At 41.5% G+C, this 19,504-nt stretch overlaps 2 protein-coding genes across 5 annotated transcripts in view; both read left to right on the top strand.

Annotated features, from left to right (window-relative positions):
• The window catches only part of LOC108502025 (dipeptidase 2-like), a 14,211-nt gene extending 9,510 nt beyond the window's left edge, over window positions 1-4,701 (top strand). For all 3 annotated transcript variants that reach the window (XM_017824486.1, XM_017824485.1, XM_017824484.1), the window contains exons 10-11: window positions 1,064-1,199; window positions 2,445-4,701. In XM_017824486.1, the coding sequence (XP_017679975.1) occupies window positions 1,064-1,199; window positions 2,445-2,630 (322 nt within the window). In that variant the 3' untranslated portion in view covers window positions 2,631-4,701. The remainder of the gene's footprint in view (window positions 1-1,063; window positions 1,200-2,444) is intronic.
• Window positions 4,702-10,935: 6,234 nt separating this feature from the next.
• SLC12A4 (solute carrier family 12 member 4) overlaps window positions 10,936-19,504 on the top strand; it is a 46,903-nt gene continuing 38,334 nt past the window's right edge. Inside the window, exon 1 of one of the 2 annotated variants that reach the window (XM_017824429.1) lies at window positions 10,936-11,123. In XM_017824429.1, the coding sequence (XP_017679918.1) occupies window positions 10,982-11,123 (142 nt within the window). In that variant the 5' untranslated portion in view covers window positions 10,936-10,981. The remainder of the gene's footprint in view (window positions 11,124-19,504) is intronic. The other variant, XM_017824430.1, reaches the window with a different exon arrangement.

Raw genomic sequence — 19,504 nt, 5'->3', positions numbered from 1 at the left:
TTTTTTTTTTTTTTCCTTCTTCTGGGGTCAGATATGCTTGGGAATGAAAGTCAGAGTCAGGCTCACATCTGAAAAGTATGATCACAGATCCAGTGTGTCTGCTCCCATGATAGCTAGCCATAGGTCTGAAGCTGTAACGTTCAAAATAAAAACACAGTTTGCAACAAAAGGACACATTTTATTGCATGCATTTTCTCAAAGATCATCAGTCAAATTGGTGGTGGAGTGGTTAAGGTCCTAACTCCTGGTAGTACAGATTTCTTGAGATATGCTTATCACCACCCATCCACAGAACAGAAAATAACAAAAATATTAGTTATCTCAAAACAATGTCACAGTCTCATGAAAATAGAATTTTAAACAGCTCTTTAATGCAGGTTTTGCAACTTCTTACTTCTATTTGTTTTTATTCTGACAAGAATTAGCACAAGACATAGATCAACTTCGCTTATTGTAATTTCTTCAGTAGAAGGCTCTAAATAGGTTGCTTCTCACTTCCTAAATAGCTGAATTCAAACCAATATTATTATTCTAATTATATTCCCTTTGGAAAAACTACTTTGCAACCAACAAAGTCTACAAAATTGCCTGCAACTCCTCTGCTCATCACGTGTTTGCAAGTTTCCTTTTGTTCTGTTACACAGGTGCATTGCACCAACTCCATCTGTGATGCAGCTGTTTCCTCTTACTCTAAAGGCCAGATATAAAGAGTGGATTAATGCACACATGAGTTTCTGTTGGATTCTTTTTTCCCTTTTGTTCTGTTTTAATATCTTCCCATGCTGTTGTTTTGCCTACATCATACACATGCTTATATATTATGCCTATGCATCTTCATTCCAGAATACAAGTTGTGTTCTGTTTATGGAATCCTATGTGCAGAAAAAACCTTTTGTTGTGTCCCAGTCCTGCTTCTGTTTGTCACTTGAATTCTGAAAGGAAGAATTGGGTCCAAAGTGAGCTCAATCCAAAAGTCAATATGTGCAAAAGACTAATTAAAAATCTTTTTCTAAATTTTTTCAGTGATGCATGTTGAATGTTCTTGTGTGACTTTTGCCAACAGTTTCCCTGAGGGATTGGAAGATGTCTCTAAATACCCTTCTTTGATTGAGGAACTTCTTAGAAGAGGATGGAATGAAACGGAACTGAAAGGAGTGTTAAGGGAAAACTTCCTCCGTGTCTTCAGGGAAGTGGAAAATGTAAGATTAAAACCCAAACTGAATCTTGATTCTTACTAAGAGGGAGAGAGGAACAGTTGGTGCCCTGTTGTTTATTTTTTGGGTGGGTTTTTTCTTTGTTTGTTTTTTTTTTTGTGGTGTTGTTGTTGTTGAGTGAGTGAGAGAGATATGAGGGAATGTAAGCACCTAATTCAGTGATTCCAAATGCTGGGAAAGAAACCAAGATGGCAAGAGAGCATTAGCAGAATAAAGGAAAGTGAGAGAGAGCAGACAAAGCTCTTTGGAAGTTTCTCCCTTTGCAGTAATCTGATAAGTCCACATCAGTGACTTCTAAATAGAATCATTTCATGGTTTGGAGAAACTGCGGATGTACCAGCATCACAGTCTGGCTGTGTTCGCTGGTGCAGTAAGGAATGTTGACTCCTGCAAATCAATCTAATTCTTGTCATGGGATTGGGCTGCTATCCAAAAGGCTCATGCCACGACCAGATCACTAATAGGCCATAAACACAACAACTAGATAACAATGAGCTTCGAACGTAAATGGTAGAAGCAAATCCAAAAGGATGAGGAAGGAGACCATATAAGAGTAAGGACTCCCTCAGTGGTAACTTTTTCACATGCCTCTGTTGAAATTTCCAGACTGCTTCCTCCTGCTGTTTTTATTTACAGTGATAAGTAAGTAGATATTATACACAAAGCCTTATAGACAGCATATATTTCACAGTGGCCTTTCTTCCACTTGTCCTTCTAGGTATGTTAGATGAACAAAAATCAGGGAAATTTGTACTATTCTAGTTAATCTGCCAAAATATCTACATAATGACAAGTTCATCAGGTGGTAGACTGACATTATGAGGAGGCTCAAATTCATCACACCTTTCCAATCTGTGAGATTTAATAATTTTATTTTTCCTTCTAAATTAGAAATGTTGAAACCATGTCTTGAGAGTTCAGGGAAGAAAGATCATGGTTTTGTTTGCTTAAGGTTTACTGGCTAATGCATCCATATGTGGAGGGAGGGAGCCAAGACAGAGCAGCCAGACCTGTAACTCTTGCCTGCAATGTATCTGTACTGAATTTTGGGAAGTGTTTGATAGGAATGCAAACAATGGAATAATGATGTTGATTTCCTCACATTCAGAAGTGGTTTGGCAATATAGTTTGAGCTGGGTAACTTGAAATAGCATTGAATTTGCTAGCTGCATAAAGCTTTTGGTGTTGCGCCAGTCTGGCTTTCAGGGGCAACCTTTTGAATTTTTGTAGGTGCAGAACATTAGTGGAGTAATGGACGTAGGTGAAAGTGAAACTCTACAAGAAGTACAAAATTCCTGTCGCCTCGACCTACGTAATCCTCGGCTTGAGCCAGCCAGGTCCTTTGTATTTCCTTCTGTGGCACAACCCTTTAGTCTGACACTTGTATCATGTTTAGTGCTGTATTATGAATCATAACATCTATGGAGTCTAGAGAGAGATTTATGGAGTAATTTGCAATGCAACTAGTTATCTTTTTGCATTTTGTTAATGCATAAGTATAGCTTTATACTAAATTTTCAATATAATTTCTACAAATTCACCTGTAAACTTGAAAAGATGTATCAAAAGCATTTAGAATTTGAAGTTATAAATTCTGTATCCTCTTGGCTAGACCAGGACCAACGTTGTTAATAAAATGTACCCAGATCTAATGAATTCTGTAATACACAACATATAGTTTTGGCACCCGTATTGTGGCACTTGGTATAAATACTGGAGTACAGAATCAGCAGTTCCACACAGGAAGTAGAGATCATGATTAAGACAGATATGCCAAGATATTTTCAGATATTACTCCTTAAATTATACAACTTTCTTCAATAGGTGATAACTTATTCAGAGGAGACCACCCTATATGGAGAAGAGAGATTTTTTTTTTGTTTGCTTGGGGTTTTGTTTTGTTTTTTAAGATGACAAGATGGAAGACAATGCTATTTTGATCTGGGTTTCATGCCTACCACTAGTTTTAGAGATCTATCCTGCAGTACTAAACTCTTATTTTTGAACCCTGACCAGGACAGTGGGCAACTGGAGAGTTAATGAGGGGTGGGAGTAGATCTCCTGTATTCAAGTACAGGTGAACAGGCAATGTTGTAGATAGTTTTCTATAATTTGGGGACTGCTGTTTGCTGCATGTTCATGAAGATGATAACAAGAACAACCCAGGACAAAGAAGGAATTCCAGCTAGTCAGAGGGTTGCAGAAGTCTTTTTCTCATTTAAACAATTATCCTTATCAGTAACAGGTTTTATTATTTCATTTTTATTCTAGCTGGCTAAAATCAGACCATTGCCAGTGGATTCCTAGACATAAGATTAGGAAGAGGCCTTTTTATTATAAATCTTCTGCTGTTTTGGCCTTTGGAACACGTTTTCAAATACACAAGGTATGTGAGGTTAGAAGCTACTGTTATAGAGAAGAGCATATATTGAGATAGGCCTATTCTTGGTAGGCTAAAAACTGACATTTCAATCAAATATACTGAAATTTGTGATGAAATTATAGGATGGCAGCACAACCTCTTGGTAGGGTCAGTTCCCACTGCTTGCTGGTAAGTGCCTTCTCATAATGCTTGCTGTTAATTGTGATTTTTTCCTTTTATTTACTGATATGAAATCTACAGAATTTAATAGAATACTATAGAATAAAAGTCCTGCTGATCTAAGGGCAGTATTTGTAAACACACAAAGTATCTAACTTTGTGTTAGAAAGAGAAAGGGAAGAGAAAGGCTAAGGAAAGAGAAAGAGAAGGCTAAGCACGAACAGAATGGAAAACCAGCAAGTCAGTTGTTTTCTAGAGTCACTTGAGACGGTTCCTACCATCCATTTCTGCATTCCATGTAAAAGTAGGATTTCCGGAAGAACCCTGTTCTTTCATGCTTCAAAATGAAGCTTCATTAATTCTTTTGTTAGGATGGTCTCCTTGATAAGTATATTTTGAATATACTCCTGTCACTTACCAAATTCTTTACAAATTGTGTTGAACAATCTAGTTGCATAGAAGCCAAGTTTTTAAGAACAGTTTCTCAATAAATACTGATCCTTCTTATGCATCTAGAAAGGGGAATTACTGCACTGACTCAGAAGTCTGGCCTTCCTGATACTGCTTGACTGGCATCAGAACTTGTTTTACTGGTAAATGATGAATTAAATAGGGAATGTTTATTTCCCATGAGCATTTCTTCTAATAGGTTCATAAGCGATTGGAAAACTGCCATCCATGATCCCTTTTCATAGAACTAGTACTCTGATAGTTACTTCATTTAATACTTGAAATGTAAGATGCTTCCTTATTCCTTCCAGCTGTTTTCTTTATACTACATTGTCACTTTACTGCCTGCTAATTTTTGCTCTTTTTTCTTCATGCTACAGCACAGATTAAAAATATATATTGCTTTTCTTAAAGATACAGATAATATGACTTGTCTTATCTATAATGTATTGCTCTTATTTGTTTGACTGCTTTTGGTAACCTTGTGGCAAAACAGACAGGAAACTTAAATAAAATATTTTTTAAAATTGTGTATGGATACTGGTGTAATATCACAAACAATGTAGATGTTCAGAAGTCCATGAAGCCCTAAAAGAACCATGCAACTCTGCTGCAGAAAGAAGGCCAGAGTATCATGAGGACTCTTCAGAGGGAAGGTAGCCCCCTCCCTGGAAGGCAGGAGAAAGTCAGGGAGGTTTAAACCTAGAGCATCCTGGATGCAGGCAGTCAGTCTCATCTAAACTGAGATACTGCTGAACCTGTCCAAGCAAGTGCCTATGGAAAGGGAACATGGCTGACTCAGTCACTGCAGTGAGTTCATGGTGTGTCACCTGCAGCAATTCCCATGGTCAAGCCACGGAGAACAAGGCTTACGGGGAACTAGCCAGGTTGCCTGCACCAAGTTTAGAATACCCTCTGCCTCACAGCATTTCTCACACGTGTGATGATCTCAGACTGTGATGCTGGATAACCCTTCTTGAACTGTTCTGGAAAGCTTGATTCAGTGTTTCAAGAACTGTTTCTCTTTTTTTTTTTTTTTATCTGATCTTAATTTTTGTCTTGCTACCTTACCTACAAACTTTACTCCTACGTAGAAGAACCTGAGATGGGAATGGTTGTTTTGGTTCTCCTATAATTTTACTTTTTTTATGTTCTGAAACCAGAGATTTTTACTAACCTTCATGTTTATTTATAACTTCATTAGGAAACGGGAAGGAAATAGAGGAAAACCAAAATTTGTGGTAATGGGAAGCATTTTCGTTCCATGTTTGTACTTCACAAATGTCCAGGATCTTTGGTGACTGAGACAGAACCTCTCAGTCGCTTAGTCCAGTATTACCAGACGAGCTGCTTGTAGCCTGTTCTGCTTCCTGGCACTCATTGCAATGGTGTCAATTCTTTCCACAGTGTCTGCACTTTTTTTTTGCACTTTTTGAGAAATTCCTACAACCTGTGAAGTTTTTGTTTGGTTTTTTTTTCAGAGCAAAAGCAACAACCAACCCCTCTTTTACCTGGTCAGTTGCTTCTCTCATGGGTCAACAAATAGTGGAGGGGAAGCAAAAGCAAAGTAAACAAAGATCCACATTTAGCTTACATCAGAGAAATGTTGCAGGTTCTAATCAAGGCTCTGGCCTCAACAATTATAACTCAGGTGAGAGGGCACTTAATTTTGCTCTGTTTCTGTTGCTTCTCCCCAAATGGTTTTGTAAACTCCATTAGGATGATTCTTTCCTCTCTATATCAGGTATTTTCCTCTGAAGCCCATTGTCAGCACCTGGTCTATATGTTTTCATAAAGCACTTCTTTCTCCAACTCTGCAATGAAAGGAAAGTACAGAGCTTAGGAAGCAAAAATTCAATGTCCTCCGAGGGTTGTTGCTGAGAAACAAAATAAAGATCAAAATATCTGAGATTAAAACTGAAGCTAATACAGGTTTTGTCAGGCAATTCAAAAGAAGGTCCCTTTAGTCTGGAATACAAACATTTGAAAAAAAAAAGCTTAATACAGTTTGAAAAATCCATTTGGATTAATTTCCCTGAGTGTCCTGTAGTTAAACTCAATATCTAAAGAATCTCATCTAGGCCTGCGCTCAGTTTTTTTCTCTGAGCCCTTTATTTAAAATTAAATACACCATGACAAACCAATCCATGCTAAATATGTAACTGATCTGAAAATTGACCCTTTAAAAAAAGGTAAAAGAAAAACGACAATAAAACACTGAGTAGTATTTTTCCCAGCATCTGAATTCTACACAAAAAATTACTGCAGTGTTTAAAAAGTTTGTTGTAGAAAACTTTGATACCATTCTTATCTGAATTTACAGAACCTTGTTGAGTAGGAAAAAAAGATATCTAAAAGACTAAGCAACTTTTCAGTTTCTAAAGATGAAATTAAGGTATCTTTTTATAAATGGCTATTCCATGTATCAAATACAGTTATAAGCAATTTTACAAGTCAAGCAGAAGTTCCTTAAAGTAAATAAATGTTGAAGATAAGTGGCATCATAGTGTCCTCTTGTGGTCTTTTAATGTTTAAACTGTGACATTTTCTAGCAGAACAGCCAAATTTTCAGTTGCCTTTAGCATAAGAGCTCCTGTATTACTATAATGTGGCTTTTCCTTGCTTTACTTTTCTCCTGGAGATGGCACATGGAGGATTTCACATTGTGTCTCCTACAAGCATTGACTACCATCCCCCATTCTTCACATGTACATGTACATGTTGTGGTCCTCTCCAAAGGACCTCTTCCAGCCCCTGCCTGTCTTTGTCATGGGTAAACTAGATCCTGGTCTTTGTTAGTCACAACCTTTGCAGACAGGTTGCAAATTTCTGGCCTGCTTTGTCCACAAGCTGGTGTGATCCTTGGATGTGGAGAAGCAGGAATGTGCTGAAAATTGAAGTTCACTGTGGTGAAATGCTGGTCATGAACTTGCAGAATTCCTGTCAAGCCTCATGTCCAGGGAAGCTGTACCTTGGCAGTGACAAATTTTGTTTTGTTATTTTTTTCTGATGTCAGCTCTTGGCTACTTGTCATCTAGGTTCCACTCCAGTGGGAAAAATCTTTCAAAACAATAAATAGCAGTTACAGATTCCCTGCTGTGTGTATCCCAGCCTTTCTCTTTACATAGTTTTTAAATATCTCTATGCTTGGTAAAAAAAAAGTTGGCTTCAAATCTTGCAAGTGTTTAATACTTCCAGGTATCAGGGTGTTGTGCTTAACTGTATGGGAGCTAACTGAGCAGGCTTTCAGTTTCCCAGAGATCTTTTTACTATGCTAGATCTATGCTGTCTATAAATCTGCCAACTTTTCCTCTAGCCAGCAACCTTATTTCTGTTCTAACAGAATGTATTTTATTTCTGGGCCAGTACCATGCTACTAACTGGATGATCCACGACATTTCATCTTATATGGTTTAGAATTTCCCATGGTTTGAAAGCACAGTTTCATAGATTGTCCCGTTGACAGAGAGGAGCATTATACTGGTCTGTATTAACAGAGATGCAATACGATTATGATCTAAAATACCAAAATAAAGGTATTCCACTCAAGAAGTTTTATGTATTTTGGATAAACAGTTATGGATTATCCTTCAGGCTTCTAGGGCAGTGCATCCTCTGTATATACCTCTGAGCAGGCCACTTATTCTGCCTGGGGACATAAATATTACAGTCAGCAATGATAGCAATAAATGGGCAGATTACTCCATCAATGAGGTATTTCAAAGCTTCATTTACAGAAAATTAAACTTCTGAGGTATTATGCCCCAAACAATGTTAGGGGCAACATAATTTTACAGATGAATTAAAAAAAAAAAAACAAAACTGAATTGTAATTTCATGACATATTTAATTCTAAGGGTGATAATTTTTTCTTGGCCTCGATTTTCCTAGTTAGACAAAATAAACTATTTAAAATTAGGCATTTCCTCATGAAATTCAGAAAGAAGGGAAGATAAGAAGGAACTGTTTTTAAATTGTTATTAACTACAAGTCATATAATCAAAGACACAGTTCGGTTCTTAATTAATAAGCCACTGGGCATTTGCGAACTGCTTTAAGTAGGTATAAGCTTCCAGCTGAAAGGTCCTAAAGAAAAGTAGCTCCTTGCCACATCTGCTTTGAAAAGCAAGATGAGAAGGAAGTGCCCAGTCTAATTCTCTTCCTGATGACTCTAAAAACATTAACTTTGGGGACATATTTCTTATCTAGGGCAGCTTACTTAGACCAGAGACTTCCACTCAAAAGCTTTATAAAGTGGAAAACAGGAAAGAAGACGACTGAACATGAAGTAACTGGCTTAATGGGGAGTTATCATCTTTTTCTATATAAAATTATTTATTCCCTACCAATTACGTATTTTCCTGTTTTCTTGCTGGGCTTTAGCTTATTAGGTCATACTTTTCATAAACACTAATGAAATGTAATTAAACCAAAGAGGGTAAAACAGAAAATGCTATTTTTTGGCCCATTGTTCTACATTCCTCTAAGGGAAAAAATATTGCTGCAGATAGGACAGTGGACTAAGTGGTGCAATAGGATGCTTCTCATCTGTCAGAACTAATGCTTCTAAAATTACCAGATATGCTTTCTAGATTATTAAAATTGGTCAAACTTGCCCACAGAAATGGCAAGTAAAACTTTACAGTGGGACTGCATTTAAAAACGTGCTCATTTTAGGGTTACTGAGGGGAAAAAAAATCTCACCCTAGGCCGAAACCCATGAATTTTGAATAGAGGAAATTCTGTTGGTTTTTTTTTTCAATCTCCTCCAAAACCGATGACACTGTTATAGATACATATGGCCACATGAAGATCGTTTTTGTTTCCCCTAACAGCAAAGAGACAAAAGCAAAATGTAGGTTATATGAAAGCATAGGAGTCTTACAGAAGTCTTTCCATCTGTCTCATCAATACTAAGAGGTGTAATTGCTCTGACTTTCTCCAGAGGTGGTCTACCAGCAACTTGGTGCTAAGTGAACTGAGAGACTTGTACCCCCTTGGCAGCAGTCATTCCACAGCATGGATCCTTCATGTTTATTTCAAAACTCACCTAATTAAAAGTAGACTTAGTTCTCGTGAACAAAGCATTCTCCCTCATGTTTGTTTCTCTTCTGCTCATTACAAATTTCTCTTTCTCCCAGTGACCTGGGGGTTGCTTTGTCAAAAAGGCAGGACAAATTCAGAAAGCTGGAAATAAGGTGGTTCTGAGCACAGGAAATGTTTAGTCCTAGACTCTTCTTCCACGCTAAGCTTTGTACCCTTCCATAGACTCCTGTGTGATCTGAAGACAAAACTTATATTATTACTGGATTAACTTGTCGCTGTACAAAGATTTCTTGATCAGTGAGTATTTTAGTAAAAAAAAAAATCTAGAACTAGTTTCAGTTGACAGCCCATAGTAAAATGCACAAACTGTTTTCCTAGAGCTTTTTTCTGATGATTACACAACACATTAGAAAGGGATCTTTTTACTGTCAAGGCCATCTTTCAAACACAGGCAATAAATAGCATTATCAACTATTAATTCACGTTTAAACTCCATGTGAAGGCTACCATACACGAAATGAGGGCCAAGATACCCATTGCTGGTGCCAGCTTTTTCAAATGTGAAGGCAAAATAGAATTTTGCTTTCTCGGGGATAGGAGGCTGCGAGTCTGGCGTGCCCCAGGCTTGAGGAACCCTGCCGCCACCGAGGCGTCAGGGAGGGGGTGTCACCCCACTGCCTCCCTTGAGTGGGACAGAACAATAGTGCACCCCGGCCCCTGCCTCTGCAGCGAGGCGACAGTTCATCAGCCCTGGCCGTCTGCTGTCTTAGCAACTGTGTGCTTTGCATACAGCTACAAACACCCTCGGCTCCAGCCTGCATGCAAATCTCCCCGGGGCAGCGCTCTTACTCCCGCTGCCCCCACGCCTTTGGCGCTGCCATGTTTCCCGTGGGCTTGCTCCGCTTGCCACGTCCCTGCTGAGGGTTTCATGCAGCCACAGCCGAGGGCAGGCAAAGGGGAATCACTGCGTGCTGCCACTGCAAGCACAGAAAGCGGGTCCAGCTGCCGCTACCGGCACCTGCATGGACCGAGCGCCACTCTCGGGGTGCCAGCGCCCGCTTCATCAGCCCCGGACGGGGCAGTAACCGCCTGCTGGGAGCCGTGACATCCATAATTGGCGCGCTTGGCTCCCCTTGCCCGCGGCTCGGTTGGTGATGTTTGCCCCGCAACACCCCGCCCCTCTGGCGGTTTCAGGACCACCCGGGCCCAGGCAAGAAGCGCTCGCTGCCGGCCCCAGCCTCGCTACCGCTCCCCTCCCCGCATCGCTCCTGCCCAGCAAATGGCGGCGGCGGGGGAGGGAACCCGGGACACGGCAGAGGGAAATTTCCTCCCCGGGGTGGCCGGGCAGCGCCCGTGAGGGAGGGCGGCGGGCACCCGCCCCGCCCCGCTCCGCTCCCGCCGCCCCTGGCTCCGGCTCCTGTCACGATGACTGCGGGACGAAGGCTCCCCCTTCCCCGCACTGCCTCGCCGCCTCCGGCCCCTCCTCTGCACCCCCGCTGCTGAGCGCGCCCGCCCGGCGGAGCGACCCCCGCGCCCGGCGCTCGCCCAGCGCTCCCGGGGGCGGCAGAAGCTGCACCGCCCCGGCGCTCGCAGTGGAATGGGTGGAGTTGAGGAGCGCGGTTTCCTGAGAGGAAGTGACCGCACGGGGCAGGAATGCGCCGCCGGCTCCGCGCCGCGTCCCGCCTGCCTCGCCGCGGTGCCGCGGGGAGCCCTCACCGCCCCGCCAGCCATGCCGCACTTCACTGTGGTGCCGGTGGAGGACAAGCCCCGCGCCGAGTACGACAGCGTAGAAGGGCTCAGCTGGGTGGACTACCGGGAGCCGGCCGCGGTGCCCGCCCCTGGTGACTCCTACGACACCGTCAGCTCCGACGGTGAGCGCGCACGGCTGGGGCGGGGGGCGGCGGTGCCCGCGCTCCGGGGGCTCGAGCAAGCCCGGCCCCGCGCCGCCGCCGCGGCACACAAAGGCGGGGGCGCTCCTGGGGACGGCTCGGGTCGCCGCGCCCGGATGAGGAGCCCTGCCGGGTCCGCTGGGGCGGACCGCTGTTGCCAGGGCCGGTGGGTGAGCCCTGTGGCCACTGTCAGCCCGGCGGGCCGGGCGGGGCCGAGAGGCGGCACCGCAACCCGCCCGGCTGCGGCGGTGCCCCGGGAGTGCTGTGGGCGCGGTGTCCTCCGGTGCGCACGGGAGCCACTCGGCGGTTCCCTCCGCCCCCCAGCCGCTTGTTGACAGCCCGGGGTGCAGCGGGGCCGGCTCGGAGGGACGGCTCTTATCGTTTCTACGCAAGCTGCCGTCTCCAGAGTGATAAGAGTACGTGGAGATACGCTCAAGTGTTTTCAGTGCTCCGCTGCCAAAATAAACGGGTGATAGCGAAGTCAGTTAAATTAGCAACGTCTTAGGTGGCTGGTTTTCCTGTTTGTATCATCTTAAAAAACGCAGCTGTCTAGCAAACCGGGCCCTTGAATACTACAGCAAGTGCTTTGTGCCTGTGTAGCTCACAACTGCTCCTGCCAGGCAAAGCTGCTTTTTGTTAGGGGTTAATTTATTCCAATTACAGAAGAAAATCACGTAAGTAGAAGGGGATTTTGGGTGGTGAGAAGGACATTCTTTAATGAGGCAGCTAATATCAGTGCTCAGCCTGTCTTGGTGTTTTGCTGTGACTTTTAGGTAATAATTTAAATACAGTGAGTCTTTCTAGTGGGAATGTGAAGGATGCTTAGATTTGGAGAGCAGAGTAGTTTTGGTACAAGGTTGTTTTAGCTCTTTGTGCAATCTGTGTTTTTCTTCTGCCTTGGTTACGTTTAGTTTTCTGTAATCTTTAGGAAGAGGATCTTCCCATGGGCTCAGCTGGTGAATCTGACTTACCCTCTGTGAATCATGCGTGACTCTAGGCAACAAAAGAAAAAGCAGTAAACACCTGACCTGTTCTTCCTTGCCTGTGCAGTCAAACTTTTCAGACTGCAAATGTACAGTAATCCCTGAAGGGAGTCTGCACTGCTCAGGCCTATGCTTAAGGAAGCCAACAGGGTTATTTTGCTGAGTGATACTCAACTGTCCTAAGAACAAAGTTCAGTTCCTGCATTGTTACTTTGTTCATTTCTCTGAGAATATGTGCTTTAATCTCCCAATATGTACCCACTGGGGTTTTTTTCTTTCTTTCTTTGTATAGTTTTCAAAGAAATTTTAGATTTCATATACCAAGTAGGTCTGTTTATGTCCATTTTTTCCATGTCTAGTGTGGGTATTTTGGAGTGATGAAAGGTAGTTGTTTTTCCCAAGCTGTCTATTATCACAGACAATTTTAGGTACTAGCCCTAAAGGCTGTGCAGGGCCTGGTCTCTTTGTTTTGTAAAAAAGGTCTGTTTTACTCTCAGGTTACTTACCATATAGTCCACGTGCATGAAAATAACAGGTGTTTTTCACCCATCTCAGCAGGTCGAGGTGGAGATCTTGTGAAGTGCTTTTTCCACTAGCTAGCTTTGGCCATGGGTTGGTAAGTGTGGCTTGTGGAAGCTGCTGCCATGATGGATAAAGGAAGGTCAACTCAAACCACCTCTCATTTGGGTATGAGGCTGCCTGTAGGATATATGCAAACAAAACACTTCAAGATGCTCACTCAGCTCCCTGTCACAGTCCATCAGTCACTGGCAAGCTGTGGTCTCGTACATACTGCTGTTCAGACTGCAGTGCACAACCATGCTAATGGAAGTTAGCAGAGTCTCTTCATTTTAAGGGCTATAAATATCTAGTAACTTCTCTGTTAATGTATGGTAGGTAGTTCTGTTTCTGTTTGAACTATAAGTGCCTTCTGTTTTTTAATTTACTTTCACAGTAATTGTTTCATATCCTCAGGGTGTGCGTATAAAGATATGTCTTGCCTACTTGTACTGACAAGCATGTTCTTCCCCACTAGCCTTTTCTGTCTCTTCCTATTTTTTTGGAGTTTGTAGCTCTGTAGAGGGGAATCTGAACTTCCTTGTGTTATTCCTTTGGGTTTTGGTGCTTCTTTCTCCATCCTATGCAGAGTACTCAGGCCACTCCTATGGGAAGAGTGTTGATGATATGACATGGTGGAGATGGAAGCTGCTGTTGAAGGCAGAGTATCTCACAGCTGGTTAGCACAAGCTGGAGCCTGCAGACTGGAGGGAAGAGAGTGACCCTCCAGAGCTTTCTGTGGCAGCTGATAACGGGCTCATGGAGGGATTTGTTGGTGTTGGTAATGGCCCTGATTCCAGATAAGGTAAACTGTTTGACTTGAGCGCACAGTTCAAGTTGTAGGTTGTGGCCCTATGGAGGTGCACACAGTTGGTATTGGCACTGCGGTGTGTGCAGACAGAGCTGCCTAAGCAGTGTTGATGGTCCCAGCTTTCCATGCAATCCAGGAGCTCCACCATAGTCAGTGTGAGAAACTGGTTGCAGTTGTTCTGTGAACCTTCTCCTGGGAAGATTTTGTTTTGTCAGCTTGTTATTCAGAACCTGGTTTAAAAACTTGTTTGGATTGCTCAGTTTGATTGAAGATGGGTTAAGGTGACTCATGGCCCTTCAAGAGTATGGTCTGTCATGGCACTGTAACCATGCAAAGTAGTGGCTGTGTTGTCCAATACTCCTTGCACAATCTCTTAGGCTGCTCCATATAATTCTGACAGATTCTTATTTCAGTTTGACCTTTTCACTCCAACCTTTATTTGTCATAGCTCTGTTTTATATTTTTTTTTCTGAATTTTGCGTTCTTTAGGACATCAAGTGATCATCATGGCCAGGCTTCGCAAACGAAGATTTGGGAAGGGCTCTACCCACGTTTGTTGCAAGCGCGTTGGTGGCTAAAAAGGCCAATACGAGATAGGCATGTCCGGTTGCAAAATAAAATAAATAAAATGATCAAGTGATAGGGTGTCATCTAAACACCACAGACGTAATAGAATTTCTCGTCAACCATTTCCATAAGAAGACATTAGTTAGTGTGCAATAATTTAGCCTTCCCAGATAGCTCCAGTGCTTGCTTGTGAATAAAATCAGCCTTTTTTTTCTAGGCAGGTTCCATTGACTGCCACTGCTTCTAATAGGCTTTGACATCTTTCATTTAGAAAAAGAAGTACAAAGAATTATCTTGTGATCCGATGATAAACACGTGAGCCCTTCTTTATGGATCATCAGGGATGAGAAATGTGAATTTGGCATCCCCTCAGTCTTTGAAATAATGCCAGCATGTTAGGTTGGGTATACAAGGCAAGAAGAGGGACAGTGGGATCTGAACAGTGTTTACAAAAACCAAATACACTTTGCTTTAATAGGAATCTCAACTCCACAGTGATTGTGCACCCTGTTAACCAAAGTGCGGCAATGTCATGTGTCCTGTGGGAAGTTATTTATCTTCCCTTGACTTTTGTATGTAGAAATGAGACACTAATCAGCTTGGTGTCACTAACCAGCTTTGGTCGGCTGCCACCCTTGGTTTTTGCCAAGGAATTGCTCTGCTTATGTTCCAGTTATCACATGGCTTCCTCTCAGCCCAGAGTTCTCTAACTGGACTTGAGACCTTTTCCTCACGCTTACATTCTGCACTGTGTTCAGTGCTTTTGTGCAGCAACAGATTCTGCTGCTCCTTAGCAATAAGCTGTTTTTGAGAATATGGATAAAGTTCTGATTTACTATAAGCTTCTTCCTGGTTCACTGCTTTTAGTATATAGTAACTTACTAGTAAAGATTTTCAGTCTTCTACAAGACTTGAAATAAAGCTCACATAAAATATGTCTGAACATACTTTTAATGGGGACACATAAATAGTTCAAAAATTCTTCTTCAAAGTGCTTACTTCTTACATGTACGTGTTTTGGCAAAGTCCAGAGATCATATAACATCAATCATGTGACAAATTAGACACTACAGCTAAATAGGACTGACAGAAACACGTGTCCAAATAACATCTAAGTTATCTTAATTCAAGAACTTCTGGCAGCAGTGTGGGTAAATGGCACAGTTACAGTGGTCGGAGTGGAATATTTTTGCGTAACCTCTGTAGCACATGTGTCTTCAGCGTTTTTCATGTTGCCTTACAACTATAGAAAGAAGTCGTGGAGGAGGCAGACTGGGGTGGAGTTGAGGCAGAACCTCTGAATTGTTTGGGAGGAAAGAAAGTAACCTGAGAACAGCAATACTAATGTCAGGGAACTATCTCTTCTGGTGATTTGTTTTCTTGCTGAAAGTGGTATAGAGACTTCATCTTCTTTGATATAGCTGCATTTTGATGAGGAAGGGTCTTTTTTCTATTCTGTTAAGCTTGGCATTTGTTTTCCCTCTCTGAAAAGTATGATGTGTAAATTTGGAGATATTAAAGATGTCCTGTCTGCTAAATACATCAGTATATGTTTCTGCTCCATAAAGGGTACTTCTGGGATATGCAACAATGGTTATGGTTTGAAATGCAGAAACTGAAAGGGGTCTTAGCAGCAGGGTCATACTTTTGAAATCCTAGGAGGTTTTTTGGCTTCTTTTTTTTTTCCTTTTTTTTTCTTTTTTTTTAAATTTTTTTTGTTACTTGCTGTTTGAGCAATCAGCAATTATCATAGCACTGATAGCAGTGCTAGATTCCAGAATACTTTTCTCAACAATCTAGTGCACGGAGAAGTTGACTCTTGCTTCAGATAAGGAAAGCTAAGAATTCAGTTTGTGAAAAAATCAGAGTGGAAAAGTGTTTTGTGACATAGTTAACTGTTTAAAACAGTTGTGTGGGTGAAGGGGATGGTATATACTTTATTTATCACCTGTAAGCAAAGGAATTTCTGAGAAGCTCATTTTAGTGGAGCCCATGGTGAATACCCCCAGTTTCTTTTAGCAGCATGCGGTGTTGTGATATTTAATTTATCTGTTAAAATGCTTGTCTAGGAAAAGAAAAAAGTTCATGTTGCTGCGTAAACTGTTACTTTTGCTAAGCATACCTCTTTTGTGCAGTGATTAAGGCAGAGCTGGAGAGGCTGCAGCTGTCCGGTATCAAAGGGATCATGGTGCCAGCTGCTGGTGACCAGGAGATTTCGCTAAATATAGAAAAACATGGGCCTTTTTGTGGATTCTCTGGTATTTCAGTTATTTGAGAAAGCTCTGGAGAGAATCTTTGCGATATGTCTAAGTGATGTGAAAGCAACTCCCGTAACCTTGTATGCGTGGGTCTGCATGTTGCAAAAACTAAGAGAAGATTGTTAAAAACCGGAACAACCACCTGCTGTTTTTTTGTAACTGCTGATTTTTTGTGTTTTGGAGAACACCTGCATTAGAAGCTAAGCAATTGCACATGAAAAGACGTGGATTCCCCACGTAATTCTCCCTGCAAATGCTTGCTAAGTGCCCATTTCAAACTTAATTTGAGACTAAGTTTGGGAATTGTGTAATATGCTGAAGCTGTATCTTCTGTTCACTCTGAATTTTTCTAAAGAAACTTAAATACGTTTTTGGGTTTCTTATATTGTGTTTGTAGTACATCTCTCTCTCATGTATAAAATTGATCTGTGTGTGTTATTCAATTTCCTGTTTCAAATTTCTTCAGTGTTTCAGTTCTTTAAAGAAAACAGTGACATTTACTTTCTTTTCCGTGCTGCAAAATTAAAGAATGTTTTTGCATGCTCTTCAATGTAAAGTTTAAATTTGGCTTTTGTTCTAATGTTTGATGTAGAATGAAGACTAAGGTAGTTTGCAGTCTCATTGACAGGAAATGTAGCCAAACATCATAAATGCTGTTTGCTGGAGTTGGCAACAACCACCTTGAGGAAGAGCAGACTTAGTGTTCATTGACTTCTTTTTAAGTGCATGTAACAGAATGGAGGGATACACAGTGCCATAGGGAGAGAGAAGCTGCATTTGAGTTTCCCCTTCCAAGATCAAGTTAAAGATTTACACCTGTTTTTGATTGTGTTGCAACAAGTAATGTGCAGACTGTTTTCAACTGAAGAAGTCCTGTTAGCACCAATATGTAGAGCAAGATTTATTTGATCGAAGGGTTTGTGTCTTCAACCTGTTGGTTTGAGGTTTTTCTTTAAATACTTTTGTCTGTCACCTGAACTACAGAGAAGAAAAATGCACCATTTTAAGACATGGTCTAAAGTCTATTTAAGTTACATTTTAGGGTGGGTTCCTTTGTCTTCAATAACCTTTGAATCAGAAATTTTAAATCTCTTAATTGTAGTAAGCTAATTTCTATTCTCAGACAGTAAAGTTTCAGTATTTTTTTTTTGTTTGATTTAGTAAAACCTCTTTCTTAATTGTTAGTTTTCAGTAGGCATCTCTTTAAATGCTGCCAAGTGATCCCTTAGCAATGAGTAGTACTGTTCTTGTTCTTTCAGTTGAGCTGCTTTGGATGATTTCCTTCAGCATACTTGGATTTTTTCATGCATGGAGAACTGTGCATCTTTCACAATGGCTGCTGTAGTCATTGCCAAACAAGCAATATCTTGGTTTTAAACAAGCAAAATAATGAAATATTGTATGCAGAAAATGTTAGTCTTTTCACAGAATCAGGTACTTGACAATTAATATGTCTGATTTTAAATGTAAGTCTGCATGACCACAAAAAATACATGTCTTACAATGCATGTAGGGTAAACCTGTCCGGATTTTTGATATGACAGCATTTTTTATACTGTAACTGCATATGCATATATATATAAAACTGTATCTGGAGGTTATTTTGTAGCCTGTTGACTGCCTAGTTGTCCCCATTGGTTTTTATTTTAAACATTGTTTCACAAGTCTCAAATTCACTTCTAAACTGTAAAAAGAAGTTCCTGGAGTTAATGAAGTAGCATTTTTTCCTAACAGGCCATGTAATACGGCTTTAGGTTTTGTGGTAGGTGCTAGGTTTGGCCTGGAAAAGAAGGCTGTTTACTTTCCAGCAGTCATAATTCATGTCTGAGCAGCAGAGGTATAGGTCAGAACAGCTCTGGGAAAACATTTTTTCAAAAATTTTGCTGCTATTGAAGGTGCTTGGTGGAATTCTTTCTTAATCATCTTTTGATCTTCTTTGTGCTCTGTAGGACAGAGATGTGAAGTTTGACATGCAAAATAAAACACTAATTGCCCCAAAAGAGCTTTTGACTCAGTTATCTTATGGATGAATGGGGAGGTTTGATAACTTGACAGTTTTGCTTTGCTGATTGGAGGCAGCCTACGACTTGTCAGAAATGTAAATGAGGTGGCATTTTGCTGAGCAGAAGATGAGAGGCCAGTGCCAGGCTGGGCTGGGCAGCAGGGCAAGGGGTGAGGGAGGAAATGGCTGGTTCTAGTGAAGGGATGGTCATCATCCCACCTTTGTGTTGGTGTCACAGTGCTGCTACAGGAAGCCGGGAAACTTATTTGCATAAGGAATAGGGTAGTAGCATTTCCAAAGGTGTTCAGATTCTGGGTTTGCCTAATGTCTCATGGATATTTGGCCCACAGGTCCATCCCCTTGAATCCAGAATGCTTAATTTGCTCCCTACTCCCCATTCCACCCGAGTGACCTGCATTGTCCTAGAAGCCCAACTCTTTCACTGATTGACATGTAGTCTATAATATAATTAGGATGCGAACCATTGATTACTTTGAAAATGAGAATCAAAGCTGTAAGCTGATGTTGCAGGGTGGCTTGAAGGGAACTGTAGCAGAGATTGTATAACAAGATCCTGGGAGAGGAGCAATGACGCAGAGCTGTGTTTAGGGCAGAGGCATGCTGTACTATGTATAGGTTCAAGCTAATTATGCCTGAACAGAACTATATGTGTTTTTTTTCCCCTACAGTAATTACCAGTCTTTATTTTCATCTCCTACCAGTAGCTAGCAATTTCTGGTGTTTATCTGAGGGATTTAGAACATCATTCAGTCACTACATTTCCCCCCTTATCGTGAAGCAGATTAGACCATCCAAACTTCTGACTTTCACTTCCGTGTCAAAGGGAAAAAAGGGTTTTTATGGTGTGCCATTAGAAGCTGCCTGTTTGCTGACTTAGAGTAACTCCTAAGGAGGGCAAACTTGTTCAGACTTGCTCTTGCATACTTTAAATTGCTGATTGCTGCAGTAAAACACAGATTTTATGCCCTGGAGTATAATTGTTCTCCATAAAATTATCTATAGCAATACCACTTTGTTTTATGACCTTGTCTCTGCTTGCAAGCCGAGCAGCCGTGAGCTTAGTTACTGTGTGCAAAGTCCACCTCTGGATTTCCATGTCGGAGGCCAGATTTGAGTCAGGACTAGAAGTAATTCAAGAAGACAGCATAGCTGCTGCTGTCTCT

This window comes from Lepidothrix coronata, unplaced genomic scaffold (genome assembly GCF_001604755.1).
Source record: "Lepidothrix coronata isolate B3197 unplaced genomic scaffold, Lepidothrix_coronata-1.0 Scaffold110, whole genome shotgun sequence".
Lineage (NCBI taxonomy): Eukaryota > Metazoa > Chordata > Aves > Passeriformes > Pipridae > Lepidothrix > Lepidothrix coronata.
Note: the sequence above shows the minus strand (reverse complement) of the source record. Positions and strands in the feature narration are given on the sequence as shown.